Below are 27,266 nucleotides of genomic sequence, written 5' to 3'. Positions count from 1 at the left end.
TGATTTATCTATACATTATACAGGGGGCCGGCTCGCTGATTTATCTATACATTATACAGGGGCCTGTCACTGATTTATCTATACATTATACAGGGGGCCGGTCACTGATTTATCTATACATTATACAGGGGGCCGGCTCGCTGATTTATCTATACATTATACAGGGGGCCGGTCACTGATTTATCTATACATTATACAGGGGGCCGGTCACTGATTTATCTATACATTATACAGGGGGCCGGCTCGCTGATTTATCTATACATTATACAGGGGGCCGGTCACTGATTTATCTATACATTATACAGGGGGCCGGCTCGCTGATTTATCTATACATTATACAGGGGCCTGTCACTGATTTATCTATACATTATACAGGGGCCGGTCACTGATTTATCTATACATTATACAGGGGGCCGGCTGGCTGATTTATCTATACATTATACAGGGGCCGGTCACTGATTTATCTATACATTATACAGGGGCCGGTCACTGATTTATCTATACATTATACAGGGGCCGGTCACTGATTTATCTATACAATATACAGGGGGCCGGCTCGCTGATTTATCTATACATTATACAGGGGGCCGGTCACTGATTTATCTATACATTATACAGGGGCCGGTCACTGATTTATCTATACATTATACAGGGGGTGGTCACTGATTTATCTATACATTATACAGGGGCCGGTCACTGATTTATCTATACATTATACAGGGGGCCGGTCACTGATTTATATATACATTATACAGGGGGCCGGTCACTGATTTATCTATACATTATACAGGGGGCCGGTCACTGATTTATCTATACATTATACAGGGGCCGGTCACTGATTTATCTATACATTATACAGGGGCCGGTCACTGATTTATCTATACATTATACAGGGGGTGGTCACTGATTTATCTATACATTATTCAGGGGCCGGTCACTGATTTATCTATACATTATACAGGGGGCCGGTCACTGATTTATATATACATTATACAGGGGGCCGGTCACTGATTTATCTATACGTTATACAGGGGGCCGGTCACTGATTTATATATACATTATACAGGGGCCGGTCACTGATTTATCTATACATTATACAGGGCCGGCTCGCTGATTTATCTATACATTATACAGGGGCCGGTCACTGATTTATCTATACATTATACAGGGGGCCGGTCACTGATTTATATATACATTATACAGGGGGCCGGTCACTGATTTATCTATACGTTATACAGGGGGCCGGTCACTGATTTATATCACTCAATTTCTAATAATAAAAAAACTTCAAATCCTTTTTTTTTTTTTTTTTTAATATAATTTATTGGATTTTTCCGGCCAGCGCAGAATCTTTAATGCAAACGATACAAATTCATGCAAAAAAAAAAAGTAGAAATTCGCAGAACACACCGGAAAACGTAAAAAGAAACGGAGCGAGGAGCGGCTCCTCAGGCGCCGGTTAATCTCTTCGCGGGAAGCAGGCAAATTCGACATTTTTCAGAAAATTTTATAATACAATATTTACATTTTTTTTTTCCATGCAAAAAACAATTTCCGCGGCCGGACGAGAACGCTTCCGTTTGGGTTTATTCTCCGTGTTTTTACGATTTTTTAAACGCGACCTTTATTTTTTTCCTCTCCTATATATTTTTGTAAAATATATATATATTTCTTTAAAATTACATTGGTGGATTATCCATCGTCCCCACATTTTTTCAGTTTTTTTTTTTTTTAATCTCAGGCAGTTTTCAGAAATGTAAATTTTTTTTATTTTTTTTTTCCCCAGGTGTAAATTCTAAAATTAATTAAAAAATATATAAAAACAAAAACCAGAAGTATAAACGTAAAATGTAAACCAAAAAAATTGTTGAAATAATTTAAAAGCAAAAAAAAAAAAAAACATAGATTGAAATGAAAAATGTTGGTCTCCAGGACTAATAAATTCATAATAATAATAAAAAAATAAAAAAAACGGCAGGAAATGTATATTTTCATATATTTTCTTTGTTGCCATTGTTTAAAATATTTTTTTTAAATATATATATATTTTTTTCTTTATACATATTTTATTTCGGGCATCTTCAGTACTTTTTTTTTTTCTTCTTCTCCTCCATCGTTTGACGTCGTGGTAGCTAAATGCAGTTTTTCCTCCCCAATACTTGTAGTGTTCCGTTGTTGACGCCTCGATAAATACTATGATCTGTTGTTTTATCCGACCGTATAGATATGATCTATAGGTGGAGAATATTATTTACTCCCCCCCCCCCCGATATGTCATATTTTATTCACAATGACGCGTAACGAAAATCTTTACAAAAAAAAACATAAAAAAAATTAAAGAGACAACAAAATAATCAACAGAAAAGGTTTTTTTGAGGATAAAAAAAATAAAAATTAAATTATTGGTTTATAGGATGAATTACAAAGTGCATGAAATGTTACCAGTGAAATAAATAAGTTATTCAGCTGCCGACGTGTGATGCGCGTGACGCCCGCCACAAATATACACAAATATATATATATATACACACAGTCCTGTGCGTGTACGCGTGTTCAGTACACGCAAGCTCAGGGAGACCAACCTAAGCACACGCTTAGACACAGACGCAGTCAGCTATATACAGCCATCTTCACAGGGGCTACACGTGTCCCTGATTCACACGCACGCGATTATATCAGTACATGCGCGTATGTATTTCAAGTGGCACATGTATGTGAGCACGCGTGTGCACATCAGAATAATATACAGTAAGGAATTAAATACATGCATACATACATACATGAACGGCTTTGCACACATCCATTCGCGTGTACATGCACACTCGAGTACATGTGAAGAGCAGGCAGTTAAGAGGTATGAGTGATAGCACAATGGCCCCCTGGACAACCCCCCCCCCCAACACGCTACAGTCTGACACAGGGATCCCCAGGCAGAGAATACGCACACACACACACAAAGAACATACGTGTTCTACACACATGCACACACACAGTCCAGTCATACTCCGTGGGATCCTGCCTGCTCCCCATAGCGGGCAGTATACAGAGATACACGGCGTGTCCGGCGGCATGCGCGGCTCGGGGGACAGTCAGTGACGCGTCTCGCGCAGGAGTTGGGGGTTAATTGGTCAGTCCCCTCTTCTGTAAACACTCCAGATCCTGCGTCTGCTTCAGCTCCTTCATCCTGAGGGGAGAGAAAAACAATAGATGAGAGAGAGTGGAGAGAATGGCGAGGAGCAAAAGGCAAAGAGAGGAGAGAGAGTGGCAAAGAGAGGAGGAGAGAAAAGAAGAGAGTGGCAAAGAGAGAGGAGGAGAGAAAAGCAGAGAGTGGCAAAGAGAGAGGAGGAGAGAAAAGGAGAGAGTGGCAAAGAGAGAGGAGGAGAGAAAAGGAGAGAGTGGCAAAGAGAGAGGAGGAGAGAAAAGCAGAGAGTGGCAAAGAGAGAGGAGGAGAGAAAAGGAGAGAGTGGCAAAGAGAGAGGAGGAGAGACAAGGAGAGAGTGGCAAAGAGAGAGGAGGAGAGACAAGGAGAGGAGGAAAGACAAGGAGATAATGGCAACGAGAGAGTAGAGAGTCAAAGAGAGAATGACAAAGAGAGGAGAGAATGCGGAGTGTGACAGAATGAGCTGTCATACAGGAGCCCAAGGTAGTCAGAGATGGCCCCAGCCCGGCTGCCAAACAGGCAGGAACTCCATTGTTTAATTAATCCCATCAATAGGATTGCTGACTGGGGATTAAAGGTGGGGTTGAATGCATGTATCTGTTCATTTATGTTAATGAAGTTCTGTGGCTATATGAGTCTATGCTTTACTACAATAAACTGTTCATTCCTGCTGTACTCAGTTCAAGGTAGTTGTGTCTACTTATTGGGTACACATAGCAGGGTTCCAAGGTGCGCATGCTGGCTGGTGCTGGAAGTGATTCCGGGGACAAGAGGAGGATGCATGTGGGTGATCTCTGGGAGTTACTACAGCTCTCTTGGTGAACCCGTTACACGGAGGATGATGTGTGTTATACTGCGGTGGGCAGTTGGGCGGGTAGCGGTGGGCGGGCAGTTGGGCGGGTAGCGGTGGGCGGGCAGTTGGGCGGGTAGCGGTGGGCGGGCAGTTGGGTGGGTAGCGGTGGGCGGGCAGTTGGGTGGGTAGCGGTGGGCGGGCAGTTGGGCGGCCAGTTGGTTGGGTGGGTATCAGTGGGCAGGCAGCGGTGGGCACCCGGGGCGTTACCTGTGGCGGCAGCGTCGCAGGAAGCGCATGATTTTACGGGCGGCCTGGTCCTGTTTCTTCGTCAGGAAGGAGCCCCTGTGGAGCGGCAGAGAAAACACATAATGTTACCCCTTTCCTTAATACCCCGCAGCAGCCACGCGGGGGGTCCCCCAGGACAATGGTCAGGACAGGGAGCGTTACGCACTTGATGCGGTGCTGCAGGCCCCCGCGGGCCCCCTCCCGGTAGCTCCGGTAACACTGCTGGATGAGCACAGCTGCCCGGCGGCTCTGCTGGAAACGCTTCTGCTCGTAGTAACTGCGGAACTTGGACTGGATGAGGATGGCCGCCTGCGTCATCTTCTTGTACAGGGCGTACTGCGGGGGTAAGGGGGAGAGACAGTCAACCGGTGGGAACGCCCCCGAGGGGCAAGTACGGGTTCCCCAGGGGTAAGAAACACAGGGAGGGCGTTTCCAGCCTAATTACCTTTAGAGCAATCCACGTCAGCTAGCGAGAGAAGACGGACGGTTAGTGGAGAAAAAACATGAGAGCCCAGAACGGCCCCAAACATTCGCTTTACAGCAAGGGGCCAAACCGAACAGCACTGGACTACACAGGGGGGGGGGTAACGGGGCGTGTAATACAGGGCCGGAGCAGGGGATACACGGGGCCGGAATATACAATACGCGGTTAGGGTGAGGGCCGGTGTCAGGAGACGCGGGGGTAGGGTGAGGGCCGGTGTCAGGAGACGCGGGGGTAGGGTGAGGGCCCGTGTCAGGAGACGCGGGGGTAGGGTGAGGGCCGGTGTCAGGAGACGCGGGGGTAGGGTGAGGGCCGGTGTCAGGAGACGCGGGGGCAGGGTGAGGGCCGGGATACAGCACTCTCAGTACCTGTTTGTATTTCCGGTAGCAGCGCTGAATAACCGCAGCAGCCAAATCTTGCTGCTCCTTTAGCCGTCGGCCCTGCGGACAGCACAAGAAAACATCAACAATCCTTTAATGCTACTTCATTTATGCAGCTAGCAGCAGAGAGAGAATGACGAGAGAGACGGAGGGGAGCGAGAGAATGACGAGAGAGACGGAGGGGAGCGAGAGAATGACGAGAGAGACGGAGGGGAGCGACAGAATGACGAGAGAGACGGAGGGGAGCGAGAGAATGACGAGAGAGACGGAGGGGAGCGAGAGAATGACGAGAGAGACGGAGGGGAGCGAGAGAATGACGAGAGAGACGGAGGGGAGCGAGAGAATGACGAGAGAGACGGAGGGGAGCGAGAGAATGACGAGAGAGACGGAGGGGAGCGAGAGAATGACGAGAGAGACGGAGGGGAGCTGATGCCCCTTATATTATTGTTTACGTTGTGGTGGGGGGCTCACCTTATACTTGCGGAAAGCCGTTTGGATGACCCGTGCCGCCTCGTAGAGCTCCCGCTGCTCGTGGTCGGAGAGGGTGAGGAGCGCGAACTCGCTCTCCATGCGCCCGCTGCTGGACGCGCTGAGGAACTCCGACCAACGAGCCGTGCCGGGGGGCTCAAACCGCTCGAAGGAGATCTCCCCCAGAGGGGGCGGGGTGGAGGGCGGAGCCTCGGACCTAAAGATCAAAGGAGATCACGTGACCTCGCTGCACAGTAACGGACGCCCAGCGGGGGTAACAACAGCCAGACCCCATCACAGCCACCCCTACCGGGTCACTTTCACGCGCAGGTTCTCCGCACAACGCCGGCTCCCCCTCTTGCTTCGCTGCACGAACGGCCCCGTGTCGGGGTGACACCCGTGACTGGATCCGTCATCTCCGGGGCTCATCTGGGCGAAACGCGCCAAGGCACGGGCGGCACGGATCCCCTCACTGCGAGGGCGAGAGCAGAGTCACCCGTCGCCACGGCAACACAGGACACCACGACAACACACGACAGCAACACACGTCAGCAACGCACGACACCGCAGCAACACACGACACCACCGTGCCGCCACGGCAACACGCGACACCACGGATACACGCACTGTAAGACTGACCCGTGAGGGGGCAGGCCGGGCATTTTGTCGGCGGTGTCCAGGTAGCTCGCCAGCCACGCCATCGTCTTGCTCAGGTTACTGGGCCGCTCACGGAGGGGGCCGGAATCGGACGCCGCAAAGTCTTCCTTCTTTATGCGCTCCGGTGTGGCCTCGATGATCTGCTCGGCGAGGGTCACCATATCAACCTGAGAGGGAAAAGGGGGCCGCATGCGGGTCACATACATACATCCGGCGTAAAGATACACAGATGGAGCGCAAGGAAGGTTTATTTTAGTGAGAGGGTAGTAGGTAAGTGGAGCAGCCTCCCAGCAGAAGTGGTAGAGGTAATACAGTGAGGGTATTAAACATGCATGGGATAGACATCCGGCTCCTGAATCTAAGACGAGAGCAACGACTGATTAAGGGTTGAGTCTTTACAGACGGGGCCGGAAGGGGCCGCTCTGCTCCCACCTGCAGGTAGCGCTGGTTCTCCGTGTCCTCTCTGTACTCCAGGAGGGCCGCGTCTTCTCCATAATCCGCCTCCATGCCGGGGGAGTCCAGGAAAAGGGCGGCTCCTTCAGCGTCCCCCAGATCCCAGGAGGAGGTCCCCAGAATCGGGGGGCTGGGGGGCATCTCCGCCGGGGCATCCTGGCTGCTTTCGGGGCTGAAGTCTGGGGAACCGCGCAGGGCCGAGCTGCTCGAGTACGCGGAGGTGACCGACACCGAGCCATCCGACACGTCCGAAGGAGACGGGAGACTGCTGAGACCTGGGGAAGACAACATAAAAGATTACCCCACAAGGCGCAGACGCCCAGCTCCCCGTGTGTCACCCCGCAGGGGGAGGGGCATCTCTGTAACAGTGGAATCAGTCAGGCTCGTTACCGGTGTCTGCGCTGGTGGAGAGGGGGGAGAGCCCTCTACTGGTGTCGTGGTTGCCGAGCAGCGAGTGCCAGCTAGCCCCGTGCAGGTCAGTGTAGTTGCCGGCCACAGACTCCTGTCGCTGCAGTTCCTCCAGGGTGGCCGCCAGCTTGACGTGGCCCCGGGACCGAGCCACCCCCAGGGGGAGCCGGCCGAGGGAGTCCGGGATGGAGAGCGCTCTGCAGTCCCAACGGAAAAGGAGAGAGGCGGCCTCGGTGTGGCCAAGGGCGCACGCCCACATCTGAGAGGAGCAATCAGAGATGAGCTGTGAGAAGGGGGCGGGGCATGTGCGGCAGAACACAAAGGGTTAACGCACAGGAGGGGACGCTTTCTCACCAGGGGGGTGCAGGAGAAGTGGTCCACGTTCAGGGGGTCCACCTCCAGCTCCACGGCCAGGCTCTGGGAGTGCAGGCTCCTGTGGGACAGCCAATCACACATCAGGGTACTTTTTGGACAACCCAGCCCCCGATAAGTCCCCTGCTCCCCGATACACAGCCTGCCCCCCGATACGCCCCCTGCCCCCCGATACGCCCCTCACCTCCACTGTATCAGGGTCTCTATGAGCCGGGCGTATCCCTGCGCGGCCGCCAGATGGAGCAGAGTCATGCCACGGAAACTCATCTCGTGCGCCAAGAGGTCTGATGTCACCCAGCAGGTCTGTGACATCATCTTCTCACAAATGGCGACCAATCGGGACTCGAAGCTGTCTCCTGAAGACGTCTGGAGGGGAGGAAAAAAGGCCAAACATCATAACAGCAGCAAGAAAAGAGACAGCAGCCGACCCTGACACCCCCCCCCCAAGACACAGCAGCCTGGCACTGCGGGGGTCAACAGACGGGGTGGAAAAATCTACTTGGTAATTTAAGAAGCATCTAATCCACTTAGCAAATCCCCGGTGACGGCCCGGGGGGGGGGGGAACACTGAGGGCCGCGGACACTCACCTGCGTGGTCTCGGACCCCCGGTACGTGCTCTGCGGGGGCTGCGAGGTCTGCAGGTGGGACGAGCTCATATCCGCCATGCGCCGCTCCATCTGCTCCAGACGCTCCAGAATAGACATCCTGAACTGATTGTCTGCGGAGGGGACAGCGTTACACACACCCCGACAACAGACCCCACCCCTGCCGGGAGGCTATTCCACGCGTCCACCGATACTTTCACCAATGATAACATTTCCACGATTTTAATTTAAAGATTCGCCCCCCCCGATGCTCGGCCCACAGTAACCGCAAGCACAATATACAGAGCGAGACCCCCGCCGCAGAGCGCTCTGACACCACCGCCACGCCGGCCCGGGGGCAGAAACAGAAGCTCGATACGGACCCCCTGCCCGCTCTCCGCTCCGGCACCCGAAACAAAGATTCCGGCGTCGATCGCTACCTAGGAGAGCCCACGAGGCCCCCGCGCCGCCACCTCCGTGGACAGTTACCGGGGGCAACGTTATCATTAAAATCGTCATAATCGTTATCCCGGACGGGGGTTATGTGGGGGTCCGCTGTACCCCAGCCCCTCTCCCCTACCTTCAGCTGCTGCGCTCCACGCCGGCGAGTGCCGCCATCGGGCCGCGCCGCCCCCCTCGGCAGACGGAGGAGTCTCTGTTATAATCCTCACCCTACTAAAATAGCCTCCCCCCCCACCGCGGGAGTGGAATATTCCGGGTCTCTCCAGACACCCGACTCCACGGCGTCTCTCACCTTGGCTCGCGGCCCCTCTGTTGCCCCCCACCCCGGTGGGACAGCCGATGTTGTAATTGTCCCAGTAACGAGGACCCTCCACCCGCCGCACTCTCGCTCACTCGCACTCTCTAAATCTCTCAATCGTATAAGAAGATCGGATTTACCGGGGAGATCAGACGGCCGGCGGGGGGGGAAGGTGTGCAGAGTACGTGGCACCGTGCCCCGGGAGAGGGGGGGATAGAACGTGAATGAAAAACAGGGGGCCGGAGGCGGAGATGGAATAGGAAGAAGGCTTACTTTACTGGAGAGGGGGTAGATAAGTGGATCAGCCTCCCAGCAGAGGATAACGCAGTGAGGGGATTTAAACATGCATGGGATAGACATACGGCTCCTGGACGAGACCAACGAATGATCGGCTAGACGGGGGGGAGCGGGGCTGCTCGGGGCAGAGATCAGGTTTGTATATTTCTACGCGTGAATAACGTTTTCATGGGAAACCCCCAAATGAGATATTAATACCCTTCTGAGACGAAGCGGGGTATTTATGAAGCGGGGATTACACGTAAATACAGAGCAGGAAACAAAGAGTTAATACGGCTGTAATCTGATCTATAAATATCCCGGGTATTAAAACATTTACTATTCAAGTCATCTGGCAGTATGCCCCTCCCCCTGCGGGGCGTCAGCCCCTCCCCCTGCGGGGCGTCTGCCCATCCCCCTGCGGGGCGGCACAGACGGCTGCGTATGAGGGTGCAGCGGTGGCCTGCATGGAGTTAAGTCGGTGACAGAGGACACTGCGGACTTTCTATAAAGGGTCTCGGCCGCTCTCCCCCCTCTCGCTGCTCTCCCCCCGGGAATGAAAGGCATGTGGCCGGCGTCACCGTGTCCTTCCCCAGCCAGGAAAATAGTCCCAGGTGGGATTCGAGTTGCTGGCGGCTGCTGAAAGACGAGGGACGGAAATAGAAAGGAGGGATTCCACCGACGCCAGCAGGGGCTCACGCGGGAGGAGAGCTGGCAGGGGGGCCCAGAGTCCACCGCGGCCGGCAGGGGGAACCAGAGACCACCGCGGCCGGCAGGGGGAACCAGAGACCACCGCGGCCGGCAGGGGGAACCAGAGACCACCGCGGCCGGCAGGGGGGAACCAGAGACCACCACGGCCGGCAGGGGGAACCAGAGACCACCGCGGCCGGCAGGGGGAGCGAGAGACCAGCGCGGCCGGCAGGGGGAGCGAGAGACCACCGCGGGAGGTGGCCAAAAGCACGGACTTCCCCACGCACGTCTCGCTCCCTGTGGAATAAGCCCGACGTCGGCCAAGAGTCATACGGCTGGCACGAGGGGCCCTTCAGACACGGGGCGCTACGTTTAGTAAGAGGGCCCACAGCAAGACTTGTGGGAACGCTGAAGGTTCAGGGAGGCCTCGATGGAGATGAAGGACCCCCAAACATCTCCTGGGAGTGACGGGGACCTTGAGGTCCTCGATGGCCGGGATTTTGGGCTGGTGGGCTTGGCGAAACCCGCAGTCACATGCGCAGTCACGCCATACGTAAGCAGAGCCTGAGAAGCGGTCTCTGTGGAGCGGTTGCATTAAGCTCAGGAGACACGGCCGGGAAGAAGCCTCTTGGAAACCGTCCCTCATTGCCTCTAATAATTGCCCCTGGGTGGGGCAGACATAGAGTCCCCGACCCACTGCGCCCGGTTAAATCACGCTCCAGAGATCGGGGGACGAACGTGGTCCAGAGAGCATCCCCCCAACCCAACAAACCCTGAGCTGCGCATCCCATCCGACCTGCCAACAATGTACCCCGTAAAGGGTTAAATCCATCCCCCCGGGGCCCCGCCTCTTACCGTCCAGGGACAGCCAGTCCAGTTGGGTGCTGGGCAGAGACAGGAAGTTCCGGGCTCGGTACTCGAAGATCACGGAGTGCGAGATGATCTGCTGGTGCTGGACGACCTGCAGCGTGACCAGCCCGGCCTCGTGTGCTGCAACGGACACGCACCACCGTTAAGCGGACACGCCACAAACACGCCACGCGAGCAGCGAAACACACGGCCGACACGGACCGCGTCCTCACCTGGGCAATAACAGCGGAGGACTCCTGATTGGATGAGAGAGGCCGGTACGGTCACATGATCAAACACGCAGGAATAGGAGTCCGTGTCCTCCACCCAGGGCCCCGTAATCAGGATCTTGACGCCGCCCTGTGGGGAGGAAAAGACACTTTAGTAAAAATTACTGCCCCTCCCCGGAGGCTTTTAACAAAAAAAAAAACAAAAAAACATATTATATTAGTGTAATAATAATAATAATAATAATATTAGTGTAATAATAATAATAATATTATATTGGTATAATAACAATATTACACTGGTGTAATAATAATAATAATATTATATTAGTATAATAATAATAATAATAATAATAATAATATTATATTGGTATAATAATATTACACTGGTGTAATAATAATATATTAGTGTAGTAATAATAATAATACTATATTGGTATAATAATATTACATTGGTGTAATAATAAATATATTAGTGTAGTAATAATAATAATAATAATAATAATATATATGTATAATATTACATTTGTGTAATAATAATATATTAGTGTAATAATAATAATATATTGGTATAATAAAAATAATATTATATTGGTGTAATAATAATAATAACATATTTGTATAATAATATTACATTGGTGTAATAATAATATATTAGTGTAATAATAATAATATATTGGTATAATAAAAATAATATTATATTGGTGTAATAATAATAATATATTGATATAATACAAATGACATTATATTGGTGTAATAATAATAATATAGTAGTGTAGTAATAATAATATATTAGTGTAATAATAATAATATATTGGTATAATAAAAATAATATTATATTGGTGTAATAATAATATATTGATATAATACAAATGACATTATATTGGTGTAATAATAATAATATAGTAGTGTAGTAATAATAATATATTAGTGTAATAATAATAATAATATAATGGTATAATAAAAATAATATTATATTGATGTAATAATAATAATATATTGATATAATACAAATAATGATATTATATTAGTGTAATAATAATATTATATTGGTGTCAAAATATATTAGTGTAATATAATATTATATTAGTGTACAAGTATAATAAATACTTTATATAATAGAGAAACACGTCAGGAAAAGGAACTTTTCTGTATAATAAAAAATATTCCTGATAAAACGAATAAAAAAAGTACAATAGTAAAAAAAAAAAAAAAAAGGAAAAAAAAGAGGAGCATGAACAAACTCATATTTAGCACGAAAGTGACGTCTGACATAAAAAAAAAAATTTAATGTAAAAAATAAATAAATCATGTAAACATGAAAAATCACACAAAAAAATACAAAAATTAAAAAGTTAAAAAAATCCCAACAATAAAAATATTGAAAAAAAAATTATATATAAAAAAATAGATTACAAAAACAAAACGTTTATGTAAATAAAAAAATAATAATAATAATAATAAAAAAAAAATCACAAAAAACAAAATCCCAACGCGAGATACTTGGGAGTCTCCTCGATGCCACTAAATGTTCTTAATAAAATTACCCGAGATCACTGGCAATCAATTTCCTGTCCTGAACCAATCAATAGATTAGTAATAAGGGAGGAACAACCTAATGGGGAGGAATAATCCAGCAGATCCCGCGAGCAGGAAGACGGCCGCTTCCATATTATTATATCTGAAGATCTGCCCGTCCCGGGTGATTACAGCGAGGACGATGCAGCCGGATCAATTGCTTTTTTTTGCAGTGCTGCCACCTAGTGACAAAGAAACCCCAACGCAAGGGTCTGGACTCCTGCTTTCAAGACCTCAGAGGTCTCTTAGTCAGATTGGACAGTTAAATATATTATTTAATCTTAATATTGAATGACAGGTAATAACTACGACAATGAAAACTACAAAAACAGCCACAGAAAAAGTATTTCTGTTTGTAGCCGTTCTCATCAGACGATTGTTGCCCTACTATCAGGGAATTACCCAGAATGCCTCACCTCAGGGTAGGACCACTCAGGGGAGAAGTCAGTGATTCCGACGAGCGGAACAGAGGCGTCCCCGGCGTCGGTGAACGTGGCGGGCGCTCCCATTGGCTGGACGGGCTGCTGCAGATACCCCGCGTCGGCCGGCGAGGAGCGGGCCTGCGGCTCTCCGTACGGCTCGTAGGCGGTTGGCGCGCTCTCCTCCGTCATCAGGTCGGAGATCAGGTCCGGGAAGTGGCTGTCGAAGGAGATGTTGAAGTTTTCGGTGGAGAGCTCCATGTGGACGCTGGAAGCCCCCGACGAGGAGCTCAGGTCGCTCTGCATGACGGAGGAGCTCAGGTCGCTGCGCATGACGGAGGAGCTCAGGTCGCTCTGCATGACGGAGGAGCTCAGGTCGCTCTGCATGACGGAGGAGCTCAGGTCGCTCTGCATGGCGGAGGAGCTCAGGTCGCTCTGCATGACGGAGGAGCTCAGGTCGCTCCGCATGGCGGAGGAGCTCAGGTCGCTCTGGATGATGGAGTAGAGGTCGCTCATGTGGGTGGCCGGAGTCTCCGCTTCCTCCTGCGCGTTGGCTGTAGATACCACCTCGGCCTGCGGCTCCCCGGCAGCCGCCTCTTCCCTGGTGTCCATGTCCACCTCGGATCCTGGGCCGCCTTCTTCCTTCACCTCGTCGTCTCCCGGTCGTGACGTGCTCGGCTTTTCCTCCTCGGCGCACGGTGCCAGCTCTCCCGACTCTGCCGCTCCACCTGCATGCGGAACCAGCTCCGCGGTCCCACCTTCCGCCGCCTCGGTCTTAAACTCCCTCCTTCCTGCCGCGCCTCCGTAGGTCTGCCCCTCCTTGGGGCTGTTGAGGAAGGAGTCCGGATCGAATGCCCCCGTGCCGCCGGCTGCCGCCTCCATGGTCACCTCTAAGCTCTGAGACGAGGAAAGCAGCAAACCCTCGACAGGAGAGGGCAGGAGGGAAATGCCAACCGGCACAGCCGTCGGCTGACTTCCTGCCTCCGCCGGCATCAGGTGTTGGCTGGGGGTCAGCGCCAGGGGCTTCTCGGGAATGCCAGTCATTACCAGCACCGCGCTGATGCCGGGAACCCCCGGGGTGGTTGTTATGGTAACGCCCGTGAGCTCCCGCTCCGCGTAGAAGCCGTTGGTGAGGGCAAGCGGAGGAGACGCCTGCGTGGAGTCCGGGAGATCGGGGAAGGAGCGCGAGGAGCCGGGGTCACTTCCTGTGGGGGTGCGGCTACCTTTGTGGCCCCCTCGGCGTTCCTTCCCATGGTCCGGCTCCGCAGAGGAGGAAGAGATATTCTGGACCTCGGTGAGAGCGGGAAACGAGCAGAGCCGCGGCTCCACCTTCGGAGAGATGATGCGGTGCTTGGTGCTGCTGCATTTGTGGGGGACGCCGCCGGAAGACCCTGAAACATTAGGGAAAAATTCATACACCGCCAACACATTCCGTAGAGCTGTACAAAAAGTACTGGGGCGAGAGGGCAGAGGTGACCCCCGAACCCAGGTGGGGGCGAGAGGTGACCCCCACACCCAGGTGGGGGCGAGAGGGCAGAGGTGACCCCCAAACCCAGGTCAGGGGGGGGTGTTACTGACCCAGGTTGGTACTGCAGAGACAGGCGTGCGTTCGCGGAGGAGGCTTCGCCTGGTGCGTGTCCAGAATCTGCTGCACGAGCTGCTCTATGGAGAACTCGCTGGTCCCGTTCCCGTTACTGCAGGACCATTTAATGCCGTGAACTGAAAGAAAAAGAAAGGGTTAATGAATCCTGAATCCATGCCCCACATCACCCCTGCCCAATACCCTCCAGCATTCCCTGCCACCTCTACCTCCTGCCCTCCTCCCCCCACCACCTCCCCTACCCCTGCCCTCTTCTCCCAGACGCATCCCATCTCCTCCGCCTCTACGACCTGCCCTCCTCTCCCCCGCCTCTACCCCCTGCCCTCCTCTCCCCACCCTCTACCCCCTGCCCTCCTCTCCCCACCCTCTACCCCCTGCCCTCCTCTCCCCACCCTCTACCCCCTGCCCTCCTCTCCCCCCTGCCCATACACATTGGTCTCAGCTGGTTGATGAGATCCTCTTTGCTCCACTTCATCCACTCCTTGCGGTCGCTGTTGGTGGAGCACAGGATGGGGCCACAGATTTTCCCACAATCCTCGATGGCCGGAACATTCAGGTAATGGACGAGCACAATGTCCGGGTTCTGAAACAAAACACAAGGGCCTCGTTCACAGTTGCCCCTCAAACCTCCCTGCCTGCCCTCCTGGTTGGGTAAATGCCCCTCTCCCCCAGAGACGGCGCACACTAGACAGCTCAGTGCTGACATCTTGTGGTCAGTTGGCAAACTGCAGGCTCAGCACAACTCCGCCACAGTCTAGAGGAGAACTTTCTCCATCCCCCTCCCGGAGCTCCTCATTTACCCCCCCACCAACGGATGCCAAGAAAGAGAAGAGGAACGCAAGGCCCGGTCAGACCGGTTCGGGGGCCGCAGGTTAAATGACCGTGGCCCCCGCAACTCACCTGCAGAAGCCAGTAGCAGCGGCGGTGGAAGGTGGGAACGATGGAAGAATGCACGTAACAGCCGTACAGACACTGGAAATAAAGAGAGGCCGCGTTACCGGCGCCAGCGGCCCTTTAACCCATCGCTGTCATTAGATTACAAGGCACACGTCTCACGGGCGCGTCCGTGTCCCCCGCCCCGCGCTCTCACCTCCATTCCTTGGACCTTCAGCTTCATGTGGTCCTCCCGAGTGGTCTTGCCGTCTTTCCTCTTCTTCCAGCAGTATCCGTCCTTCCGGTACTTCACCTTTTTGCGGTTGTACAGAATGATGGAGCCGTTCTGGGGTCTGGGAGACAAACGGGAGACGGTCAGGGACCGGAAAAAAGGGCCGCGGACAGACGGACAGGCAGAGAGGCGGACAGACAGAGAGGCGGACAGACAGAGAGGCGGACAGACAGAGAGGCGGACAGACAGAGAATCGGACAGGGATCCCGTAACACGCAAGCAGCACGTATGATTTGTGACCCCGGTACCTGGTTTTGGGGGCAGAAGACAGCCATTCCTCGTGTTTCTCGAACGTGATCAGGTAAGAGGCGATTTCCTGCAGGAGAGAACGGGGATTACCTGAGGCTGCGCTGCACGGCGGGGCGGAGTATAATCCACCGGGTCACGTTAGAGGAATGGGGGAGAGCGTGGCGGCTGCAGTTTAATGTTAGAGGAATGGGGGAGAGCGCGGGGGCTGCAGTTTAATGTTAGAAGAATGGGGGAGAGCGCGGCGGCTGCAGTTTAATGTTAGGAGAATGGGGGAGAGCGCGGCGGCTGCAGTTTAATGTTAGGAGAATGGGGGAGAGCGCGGCGGCTGCAGTTTAATGTTAGAAGAATGGGGGAGAGCGCGGCGGCTGCAGTTTAATGTTAGGAGAATGGGGGAGAGTGCCGCGGCTGCAGTTTAATGTTAGGAGAATGGGGGAGAGCGTGGCGGCTGCAGTTTAATGTTAGAAGAATGGGGGAGAGCGCGGCGGCTGCAGTTTAATGTTAGGAGAATGGGGGAGAGTGCGGCGGCTGCAGTTTAATGTTAGGAGAATGGGGGAGAGCGCGGCGGCTGCAGTTTAATGTTAGAGGAATGGTGGAGAGCGCGGCGGCAGCAGTTTAATGTTAGGAGAATGGGGAGAGCGCGGCGGCTGCAGTTTAATGTTAGAGGAATGGGGGAGAGCGCGGCGGCTGCAGTTTAATGTTAGAGGAATGGGGGAGAGCGCGGGGGCTGCAGTTTAATGTTAGAGGAATGGGGGAGAGCGCGGCGGCTGCAGTTTAATGTTAGAAGAATGGGGGAGAGCGCGGCAGCTGCAGTTTAATGTTAGAGGAATGGGGGAGAGCGCGGCGGCAGCAGTTTAATGTTAGAAGAACGGGGGAGAGCGCGGCGGCTACAGTTTAATGTTAGAAGAATGGGGGAGAGCGCGGCGGCTGCAGTTTAATGTTAGAGGAATGGGGGAGAGCGCGGCGGCTGCAGTTTAATGTTAGAGGAATGGGGGAGAGCGCGGCGGCTCCCGTTTAATGTTAGGAGAATGGGGGAGAGCGCGGCGGCTGCAGTTTAATGTTAGAGGAATGGGGGAGAGCGCGGCGGCTGCAGTTTAATGTTAGAGGAATGGGGGAGAGTGCGGGGGCTGCAGTTTAATGTAAGAGGAATGGGGGAGAGCGCGGCGGCTGCAGTTTAATGTTAGAAGAATGGGGGAGAGCGCGGCAGCTGCAGTTTAATGTTAGAGGAATGGGGGAGAGCGCGGCGGCTGCAATTTAATGTTAAAAGAACGGGGGAGAGCGCGGCGGCTATAGTTTAATGTTAGAAGAATGGGGGAGAGCGCGGCGGCTGCAGTTTAATGTTAGAGGAATGGGGGAGAGCGCGGCGGCTGCAGTTTAATGTTAGAGGAATGGGGGAGAGCGCGGCGGCTCCCGTTTAATGTTAGGAGAATGGGGGAGAGCGCGGCGGCTGCAGTTTAATGTTAGAGGAATGGGGGAGAGCGCGGCGGCTAAAGTTTAATGTTAGAAGAATGGGGGAGAGTGCGGCACCTGCAGTTTAATGTTAGAGGAATGGGGGAGAGCGCAGTGGCTGCAGTTTAATGTTAGAAGAATGGGGGAGAGCGCGGTGGCTGCAGTTTAATGTTAGAAGAATGGGGGAGAGCGCGGCGGCTGCAGTTTAATGTTAGAGGAATGGGGGAGAGCGCGGAGGCTGCAGTTTAATGTTAGAGAAATGGGGGAGAGCGCAGCGGCTGCAGTTTAATGTTAGAAGAATGGGGGAGAGCGCGGTGGCTGCAGTTTAATGTTAGAAGAATGGGGGAGAGCGCGGCGGCTGCAGTTTAATGTTAGAGGAATAGGGGAGAGCGCGGCGGCTGCAGTTTAATGTTAGAAGAATGCGGGAGAGCGCGGCGGCTGCAGTTTAATGTTAGAGGAATGGGGGAGAGCGCGGCGGCTGCAGTTTAATGTTAGAAGAATGGGGGAGAGCGCGGCGGCTGCAGTTTAATGTTAGAAGAATGGGGGAGAGCACGGCGGCTGCAGTTTAATGTTAGAAGAATGGGGAGAGCGCGGCAGCTGCAGTTTAATGTTAGAAGAATGGGGGAGAGCGGGGCGGCTGCAGTTTAATGTTAGAGGAATGGGGGAGAGCGCAGCGGCTGCAGTTTAATGTTAGGAGAATGGGGAGAGCGCGGCGCCTGTAGTTTAATGTTAGAGGAATGGGGGAGAGCGCGGCGGCTGCAGTTTAATGTTAGAGGAATGGGGGAGAGCGCGGCGGCTGCAGTTTAATGTTAGAGGAATGGGGGAGAGCGCGGGGGCTGCAGTTTAATGTTAGAGGAATGGGGGAGAGCGCGGCGGCTGCAGTTTAATGTTAGAAGAATGGGGGAGAGCGTGGCGGCTGCAGTTTAATGTTAGAAGAATCGGGGAGAGCACGGCGGCTGCAGTTTAATGTTAGAAGAATGGGGGAGAGCGCGGCAGCTGCAGTTTAATGTTAGAAAAATGGGGGAGAGCGCGGCAGCTGCAGTTTAATGTTAGAAGAATGGGGGAGAGCGGGGCGGCTGCAGTTTAATGTTAGAGGAATGGGGGAGAGCGCGGCGGCTGCAGTTTAATGTTAGGAGAATGGGGAGAGCGCGGCAGCTGCAGTTTAATGTTAGAGGAATGGGGGAGAGCGCGGCGGCTGCGGTTTAATGTTAGAAGAACGGGGGAGAGCGCGGCGGCTACAGTTTAATGTTAGAAGAATGGGGGAGAGCGCGGCGGCTGCAGTTTAATGTTAGAGGAATGGGGGAGAGCGCGGCGGCTGCAGTTTAATGTTAGAGGAATGGGGGAGAGCGCGGCGGCTCCCGTTTAATGTTAGGAGAATGGGGGAGAGCGCGGCGGCTGCAGTTTAATGTTAGAGGAATGGGGGAGAGCGCGGCGGCTGCAGTTTAATGTTAGAGGAATGGGGGAGAGCGCGGGGGCTGCAGTTTAATGTTAGAGGAATGGGGGAGAGCGCGGCGGCTGCAGTTTAATGTTAGAAGAATGGGGGAGAGCGCGGCAGCTGCAGTTTAATGTTAGAGGAATGGGGGAGAGCGCGGCGGATGCAGTTTAATGTTAGAAGAACGGGGGAGAGCGCGGCGGCTACAGTTTAATGTTAGAAGAATGGGGGAGAGCGCGGCGGCTGCAGTTTAATGTTAGAGGAATGGGGGAGAGCGCGGCGGCTGCAGTTTAATGTTAGAGGAATGGGGGAGAGCGCGGCGGCTCCCGTTTAATGTTAGGAGAATGGGGGAGAGCGCGGCGGCTGCAGTTTAATGTTAGAGGAATGGGGGAGAGCGCGGCGGCTAAAGTTTAATGTTAGAAGAATGGGGGAGAGTGCGGCACCTGCAGTTTAATGTTAGAGGAATGGGGGAGAGCGCAGTGGCTGCAGTTTAATGTTAGAAGAATGGGGGAGAGCGCGGTGGCTGCAGTTTAATGTTAGAAGAATGGGGGAGAGCGCGGCGGCTGCAGTTTAATGTTAGAGGAATGGGGGAGAGCGCGGAGGCTGCAGTTTAATGTTAGAGGAATGGGGGAGAGCGCAGCGGCTGCAGTTTAATGTTAGAAGAATGGGGGAGAGCGCGGTGGCTGCAGTTTAATGTTAGAAGAATGGGGGAGAGCGCGGCGGCTGCAGTTTAATGTTAGAGGAATAGGGGAGAGCGCGGCGGCTGCAGTTTAATGTTAGAAGAATGCGGGAGAGCGCGGAGGCTGCAGTTTAATGTTAGAGGAATGGGGGAGAGCGCGGGGGCTGCAGTTTAATGTTAGAGGAATGGGGGAGAGCGCGGCGGCTGCAGTTTAATGTTAGAAGAATGGGGGAGAGCGTGGCGGCTGCAGTTTAATGTTAGAAGAATCGGGGAGAGCACGGCGGCTGCAGTTTAATGTTAGAAGAATGGGGGAGAGCGCGGCAGCTGCAGTTTAATGTTAGAAGAATGGGGGAGAGCGGGGCGGCTGCAGTTTAATGTTAGAGGAATGGGGGAGAGCGCGGCGGCTGCAGTTTAATGTTAGGAGAATGGGGAGAGCGCGGCAGCTGCAGTTTAATGTTAGAGGAATGGGGGAGAGCGCGGCGGCTGCGGTTTAATGTTAGAAGAACGGGGGAGAGCGCGGCGGCTACAGTTTAATGTTAGAAGAATGGGGGAGAGCGCGGCGGCTGCAGTTTAATGTTAGAGGAATGGGGGAGAGCGCGGCGGCTGCAGTTTAATGTTAGAGGAATGGGGGAGAGCGCGGCGGCTCCCGTTTAATGTTAGGAGAATGGGGGAGAGCGCGGCGGCTGCAGTTTAATGTTAGAGGAATGGGGGAGAGCGCGGCGGCTGCAGTTTAATGTTAGAGGAATGGGGGAGAGCGCGGGGGCTGCAGTTTAATGTTAGAGGAATGGGGGAGAGCGCGGCGGCTGCAGTTTAATGTTAGAAGAATGGGGGAGAGCGCGGCAGCTGCAGTTTAATGTTAGAGGAATGGGGGAGAGCGCGGCGGATGCAGTTTAATGTTAGAAGAACGGGGGAGAGCGCGGCGGCTACAGTTTAATGTTAGAAGAATGGGGGAGAGCGCGGCGGCTGCAGTTTAATGTTAGAGGAATGGGGGAGAGCGCGGCGGCTGCAGTTTAATGTTAGAGGAATGGGGGAGAGCGCGGCGGCTCCCGTTTAATGTTAGGAGAATGGGGGAGAGCGCGGCGGCTGCAGTTTAATGTTAGAGGAATGGGGGAGAGCGCGGCGGCTAAAGTTTAATGTTAGAAGAATGGGGGAGAGTGCGGCACCTGCAGTTTAATGTTAGAGGAATGGGGGAGAGCGCAGTGGCTGCAGTTTAATGTTAGAAGAATGGGGGAGAGCGCGGTGGCTGCAGTTTAATGTTAGAAGAATGGGGGAGAGCGCGGCGGCTGCAGTTTAATGTTAGAGGAATGGGGGAGAGCGCGGAGGCTGCAGTTTAATGTTAGAGGAATGGGGGAGAGCGCAGCGGCTGCAGTTTAATGTTAGAAGAATGGGGGAGAGCGCGGTGGCTGCAGTTTAATGTTAGAAGAATGGGGGAGAGCGCGGCGGCTGCAGTTTAATGTTAGAGGAATAGGGGAGAGCGCGGCGGCTGCAGTTTAATGTTAGAAGAATGCGGGAGAGCGCGGCGGCTGCAGTTTAATGTTAGAGGAATGGGGGAGAGCGCGGCGGCTGCAGTTTAATGTTAGAAGAATGGGGGAGAGCGCGGCGGCTGCAGTTTAATGTTAGAAGAATGGGGGAGAGCACGGCGGCTGCAGTTTAATGTTAGAAGAATGGGGGAGAGCGCGGCAGCTGCAGTTTAATGTTAGAAGAATGGGGGAGAGCGGGGCGGCTGCAGTTTAATGTTAGAGGAATGGGGGAGAGCGCAGCGGCTGCAGTTTAATGTTAGGAGAATGGGGAGAGCGCGGCGGCTGTAGTTTAATGTTAGAGGAATGGGGGAGAGCGCGGCGGCTGCAGTTTAATGTTAGAGGAATGGGGGAGAGCGCGGCGGCTGCAGTTTAATGTTAGAGGAATGGGGGAGAGCGCGGGGGCTGCAGTTTAATGTTAGAGGAATGGGGGAGAGCGCGGCGGCTGCAGTTTAATGTTAGAAAAATGGGGGAGAGCGCGGCAGCTGCAGTTTAATGTTAGAAGAATGGGGGAGAACGGGGCGGCTGCAGTTTAATGTTAGAGGAATGGGGGAGAGCGCGGCGGCTGCAGTTTAATGTTAGGAGAATGGGGAGAGCGCGGCGGCTGCAGTTTAATGTTAGAGGAATGGGGGAGAGCGCGGCGGCTGCAGTTTAATGTTAGAAGAATGGGGGAGAGCGCGGCAGCTGCAGTTTAATGTTAGAGGAATGGGGGAGAGCGCGGCGGCTGCAGTTTAATGTTAGAAGAACGGGGGAGAGCGCGGCGGCTATAGTTTAATGTTAGAAGAATGGGGGAGAGCGCGGCGGCTGCAGTTTAATGTTAGAGGAATGGGGGAGAGCTCGGCGGCTGCAGTTTAATGTTAGAGGAATGGGGGAGAGCGCGGCGGCTCCAGTTTAATGTTAGGAGAATGGGGGAGAGCGCGGCGGCTGCAGTTTAATGTTAGAGGAATGGGGGAGAGCGCGGTGGCTAAAGTTTAATGTTAGAAGAATGGGGGAGAGTGCGGCACCTGCAGTTTAATGTTAGAGGAATGGGGGAGAGCGCAGTGGCTGCAGTTTAATGTTAGAAGAATGGGGAGAGCGCGGTGGCTGCAGTTTAATGTTAGAAGAATGGGGGAGAGCGCGGCGGCTGCAGTTTAATGTTAGAGGAATGGGGGAGAGCGCGGAGGCTGCAGTTTAATGTTAGAGGAATGGGGGAGAGCGCAGCGGCTGCAGTTTAATGTTAGAAGAATGGGGGAGAGCGCGGCGGCTGCAGTTTAATGTTAGAAGAATGGGGGAGAGCGCGGCGGCTGCAGTTTAATGTTAGAAGAATGGGGGAGAGCGCGGCGGCTGCAGTTTAATGTTAGAGGAATAGGGGAGAGCGCGGCAGCTGCAGTTTAATGTTAGAAGAATGCGGGAGAGCGCGGCGGCTGCAGTTTAATGTTAGAGGAATGGGGGAGAGCGCGGCGGCTGCAGTTTAATGTTAGAAGAATGGGGGAGAGCGCGGCGGCTGCAGTTTAATGTTAGAAGAATGGGGGACAGCACGGCGGCTGCAGTTTAATGTTAGAAGAATGGGGGAGAGCGCGGCAGCTGCAGTTTAATGTTAGAAGAATGGGGGAGAGCGGGGCGGCTGCAGTTTAATGTTAGAGGAATGGGGGAGAGCGCAGCGGCTGCAGTTTAATGTTAGGAGAATGGGGAGAGCGCGGCGGCTGCAGTTTAATGTTAGAAGAATGGGGGAGAGCGCGGCGGCTGCAGTTTAATGTTAGAAGAATGGGGGAGAGCGCGGCGGCTGCAGTTTAATGTTAGAAGAATGGGGGAGAGCGGGGCGGCTGCAGTTTAATGTTAGAGGAATGGGGGAGAGCGCAGCGGCTGCAGTTTAATGTTAGGAGAATGGGGAGAGCGCGGCGGCTGTAGTTTAATGTTAGAGGAATGGGGGAGAGCGCGGCGGCTGCAGTTTAATGTTAGAGGAATGGGGGAGAGCGCGGGGGCTGCAGTTTAATGTTAGAGGAATGGGGGAGAGCGCGGCGGCTGCAGTTTAATGTTAGAAGAATGGGGGAGAGCGTGGCGGCTGCAGTTTAATGTTAGAAGAATGGGCGAGAGCACGGCGGCTGCAGTTTAATGTTCGAAGAATGGGGGAGAGCGCGGCAGCTGCAGTTTAATGTTAGAAAAATGGGGGAGAGCGCGGCAGCTGCAGTTTAATGTTAGAAGAATGGGGGAGAGCGGGGCGGCTGCAGTTTAATGTTAGAGGAATGGGGGAGAGCGCGGCGGCTGCAGTTTAATGTTAGGAGAATGGGGAGAGCGCGGCGGCTGCAGTTTAATGTTAGAGGAATGGGGGAGAGCGCGGCGGCTGCAGTTTAATGTTAGAGGAATGGGGGAGAGCGCGGGGGCTGCAGTTTAATGTTAGAAGAATGGGGGAGAGCGCGGCGGCTGCAGTTTAATGTTAGAGGAATGGGGGAGGGCGCGGCGGCTGCAGTTTAATGTTAGAGGAATGGGGGAGAGCGCGGCGGCTGCAGTTTAATGTTAGAGGAATGGGGGAGAGCGCGGCGGCTGCAGTTTAATGTTAGAGGAATGGGGGAGAGGGCGGCGGCTGCAGTTTAATGTTAGAGGAATGGGGGAGAGCGCGGCGGCTGCAGTTTAATGTTAGGAGAATGGGGAGAGCGCGGCGGCTGCAGTTTAATGTTAGAGGAATGGGGAGAGCGCGGCGGCTGCAGTTTAATGTTAGAGGAATGGGGGAGAGCGCGGCGGCTGCAGTTTAATGTTAGAGGAATGGGGGAGAGCGCGGCGGCTGCAGTTTAATGTTAGAGGAATGGGGGAGAGCGCGGCGGCTGCAGTTTAATGTTAGAGGAATGGGGGAGAGCGCGGCGGCTGCAGTTTAATGTTAGAGGAATGGGGGAGAGCGCGGCGGCTGCAGTTTAATGTTAGAAGAATGGGGGAGAGCGCGGCGGCTGCAGTTTAATGTTAGAGGAATGGGGGAGAGCGCGGCGGCTGCAGTTTAATGTTAGAGGAATGGGGGAGAGCGCGGCGGCTGCAGTTTAATGTTAGAGGAATGGGGGAGAGCGCTGCGGCTGCAGTTTAATGTTAGAGGAATGGGGGAGAGCGCGGCGGCTGCAGTTTAATGTTAGAGGAATAGGGGAGAGCGCGGCGGCTGCAGTTTAATGTTAGAGGAATGGGGGAGAGCGCGGCGGCTGCAGTTTAAAGTTAGAGGAATGGGGGAGAGCGCGGGGGCTGCAGTTTAATGTTAGAGGAATGGGGGAGAGCGCGGCGGCTGCAGTTTAATGTTAGAAGAATGGGGGACAGCACGGCGGCTGCAGTTTATTGTTAGAAGAATGGGGGAGAGCACGGCGGCTGCAGTTTAATGTTAGAAGAATGGGGAGAGCGCGGCAGCTGCAGTTTAATGTTAGAAGAATGGGGGAGAGCGGGGCGGCTGCAGTTTAATGTTAGAGGAATGGGGGAGAGCGCGGCGGCTGCAGTTTAATGTTAGGAGAATGGGGGAGAGCGCGGCAGCTGCAGTTTAATGTTAGAAGAATGGGGGAGAGCGGGGCGGCTGCAGTTTAATGTTAGAGGAATGGGGGAGAGCGCGGCGGCTGCAGTTTAATGTTAGAGGAATGGGGGAGAGCGCGGGGGCTGCAGTTTAATGTTAGAGGAATGGGGGAGAGCGCGGCGGCTGCAGTTTAATGTTAGAAGAATGGGGGAGAGCGCGGCGGCTGCAGTTTAATGTTAGAGGAATGGGGGAGAGCGCGGCGGCTGCAGTTTAATGTTAGAGGAATGGGGGAGAGCGCGGCAGCTGCAGTTTAATGTTAGAGGAATGGGGGAGAGCGCGGCGGCTGCAGTTTAATGTTAGAGGAATGGGGGAGAGCGCGGCGGCTGCAGTTTAATGTTAGAGGAATGGGGGAGAGCGCGGCGGCTGCAGTTTAATGTTAGAAGAATGGGGGAGAGCGTGGCGGCTGCAGTTTATTGTTAGAAGAATGGGGGAGAGCACGGCGGCTGCAGTTTAATGTTAGAAGAATGGGGGAGAGCGCGGCAGCTGCAGTTTAATGTTAGAAGAATGGGGGAGAGCGGGGCGGCTGCAGTTTAATGTTAGAGGAATGGGGGAGAGCGCGGCGGCTGCAGTTTAATGTTAGGAGAATGGGGAGAGCGCGGCGGCTGCAGTTTAATGTGCGGAGAATGGGGGAGAGCGCGGCGGCTGCAGTTTAATGTTAGAGGAATGGGGGAGAGCGCGGCGGCTGCAGTTTAACGTTAGAAGAATGGGGGAGAGCGCGGCGGCTGCAGTTTAATGTTAGAGGAATGGGGGAGAGCACGGGGGCTGCAGTTTAATGTTAGAGGAATGGGGGAGAGCGCGGCAGCTGCAGTTTAATGTTAGAGGAATGGGGGAGAGCGCGGCGGCTGGAGTTTAATGTTAGAGGAATGAGGGAGAGCGCGCCGGCTGCAGTTTAATGTTAGAAGAATGGGGGAGAGCGCGGCGGCTGCAGTTTAATGTTAGAGGAATGGGGGAGAGCGCGGCGGCTGCAGTTTAATGTTAGAGGAATGGGGGAGAGCGCGGCGGCTGCAGTTTAATGTTCATAAATGTAAAATAATGCACTTGGGATGTAACCCCCCAGTGCAGAATAAAGAATTGGGGCCCCTGGGCGGTCAGGAGAAGGCACTCGGGGGCATTTACTGTATTACTGATGACTTAAAGGTAAGCAGGCAATAAAAAAAAAAAGGGGAGGAAAAAGGAAGCAGGGTGCGGGGGGTATACAGAGGAGAACTCGTAGCAGAAGAAGGGAGGAGGTTCTGGTGAGATCTCGGAGTATCGGGGGGCAGATCTCGGAGTATCGGGGGAGCGGTTCTGGAGACCCCCCGGGGGCCGGACGGCAGCCATGTTTTAGGTGTCCGCACCTCGTTGGTGTTCCAGCGATGCCTCTCTTTGGGCAGGACGGGGCACTTGGGTAAACATTCCAGCAGCTTCTTGGGGAGGAACACTTTGATCTGGTGAGTGTTTTCTGGGGGAAGGAAAGGGAGGGGAGCGTTAGAAACGGCGGCATTTAACGACGCGTCCCGGGAACATCGCTCGCTTCTCCTTTTTACACCAGCTGGAGTTTTTGCCCCGGAATATAAAGCTTTCGGAAGTTTGTATGATTCTCTGTTATCTGACCCCCGATCTACTAACCCCGCCCCCCGACTTCTTATCATATACGGCACTGGGGGGGGGCAATAGAATGACTAAGTCTTAATCCCCCGGCAGGACTCTCTGACTAAGTCTATAGGGAACGGACTTCATTAGCATTGCCATAAAGCATCCGCTCAGTGCGGTGACAGAGCCGGGAAAGTCACCCAAACGTGACAGGACCTCGTCAGTCCAAACCCGGCCCTCGCTAACATTCTAGTAAAGATAATTGTACTGCACTGCGGAATACGATGGCGCGCCCCTCACTTAACCCCTTACTCACCTGAGACCTCCGCACACTCTTTAGTATTCATTGTAAACGGCTTAACATCTCTGGGAGGCGAGGAGACGCGTTACACCGAAGCCTGTCTGGAACCACGGCGACCTGGAACATGGCGGAGCGGGGCGAGTGCGGAGAGGGAGGGGAGCGGGGCGAGAGCGGAGAGAGAGGGGGGAGCGGGGCGAGAGCGGAGAGAGAGGGAGAAGACGGGAGAGAAAGTCATTAGTAAACGATGATTAGCGGGATACCAATCACAGAAAGCGCAACGCAAACAACACGCAGCTCAACACGCAGCTCCAATACCCCGAAGCATGCGCAAGCGCTGCCCCCCATCAGTCCAGCCTGATGATGAGCAAAACTCCCATTATCATGTGCACACATTGTACAGCGCTGCGGAGTATGACGGCGATATATAAATAATAATAACACATTGTACGGCGCTGCGGAGTATGACGGCGATATATAAATAATAATAATAACACATTGTACAGCGCTGCGGAGTATGACGGCGATATATAAATAATAATAACACACATTGTACAGCACTGCGGAGTATGACGGCGATATATAAATAATAATAACACACATTGTACAGCGCTGCGGAGTATGACGGTGATATATAAATAATAATAACACATTGTACAGCGCTGCGGAGTATGACGGTGATATATAAATAATAATAACACACATTGTACAGCGCTGAGGAGTATGACGGCGATATATAAATAATAATAATAACACATTGTACAGCGCTGCGGAGTATGACGGCGATATATAAATAATAATAACACACATTGTACAGCGCTGCGGAGTATGACGGCGATATATAAATAATAATAATAACACATTGTACAGCGCTGCGGAGTATGACGGCGATATATAAATAATAATAACACACATTGTACAGCGCTGCGGAGTATGACGGCGATATATAAATA

At 53.0% G+C, this 27,266-nt stretch overlaps 1 protein-coding gene across 2 annotated transcripts in view; it reads right to left on the bottom strand.

Annotated features, from left to right (window-relative positions):
* Positions 1-3,041: 3,041 nt before the first annotated feature.
* Positions 3,042-27,266, bottom strand: part of LOC128492094 (calmodulin-binding transcription activator 1-like) — a 29,981-nt gene continuing 5,756 nt past the window's right edge. Inside the window, exons 2-24 of one of the 2 annotated variants that reach the window (XM_053464534.1) lie at positions 26,332-26,433; positions 25,781-25,884; positions 15,855-15,922; positions 15,532-15,667; positions 15,342-15,413; positions 14,871-15,024; positions 14,420-14,560; positions 12,839-14,232; positions 10,851-10,977; positions 10,624-10,758; positions 8,046-8,176; positions 7,642-7,823; positions 7,440-7,518; positions 7,068-7,344; positions 6,657-6,952; positions 6,207-6,391; positions 5,878-6,039; positions 5,571-5,784; positions 5,088-5,159; positions 4,684-4,704; positions 4,405-4,574; positions 4,221-4,295; positions 3,042-3,184 (exon numbers count right to left, since the gene is read on the bottom strand). In XM_053464534.1, coding sequence (XP_053320509.1) covers positions 3,121-3,184; positions 4,221-4,295; positions 4,405-4,574; positions 4,684-4,704; positions 5,088-5,159; positions 5,571-5,784; positions 5,878-6,039; positions 6,207-6,391; positions 6,657-6,952; positions 7,068-7,344; positions 7,440-7,518; positions 7,642-7,823; positions 8,046-8,176; positions 10,624-10,758; positions 10,851-10,977; positions 12,839-14,232; positions 14,420-14,560; positions 14,871-15,024; positions 15,342-15,413; positions 15,532-15,667; positions 15,855-15,922; positions 25,781-25,884; positions 26,332-26,362 — 4,290 coding nt within the window. In that variant the 5' untranslated portion in view covers positions 26,363-26,433 and the 3' untranslated portion in view covers positions 3,042-3,120. The remainder of the gene's footprint in view (positions 3,185-4,220; positions 4,296-4,404; positions 4,575-4,683; positions 4,705-5,087; positions 5,160-5,570; positions 5,785-5,877; positions 6,040-6,206; positions 6,392-6,656; positions 6,953-7,067; positions 7,345-7,439; positions 7,519-7,641; positions 7,824-8,045; positions 8,177-10,623; positions 10,759-10,850; positions 10,978-12,838; positions 14,233-14,419; positions 14,561-14,870; positions 15,025-15,341; positions 15,414-15,531; positions 15,668-15,854; positions 15,923-25,780; positions 25,885-26,331; positions 26,434-27,266) is intronic. The other variant, XM_053464535.1, reaches the window with a different exon arrangement.

This window comes from Spea bombifrons, chromosome 4 (genome assembly GCF_027358695.1).
Source record: "Spea bombifrons isolate aSpeBom1 chromosome 4, aSpeBom1.2.pri, whole genome shotgun sequence".
NCBI lineage: Eukaryota > Metazoa > Chordata > Amphibia > Anura > Pelobatidae > Spea > Spea bombifrons.
The sequence above is the reverse complement of the archived record's forward strand: the minus strand, read 5'-3'. Positions and strand labels throughout refer to the sequence as shown.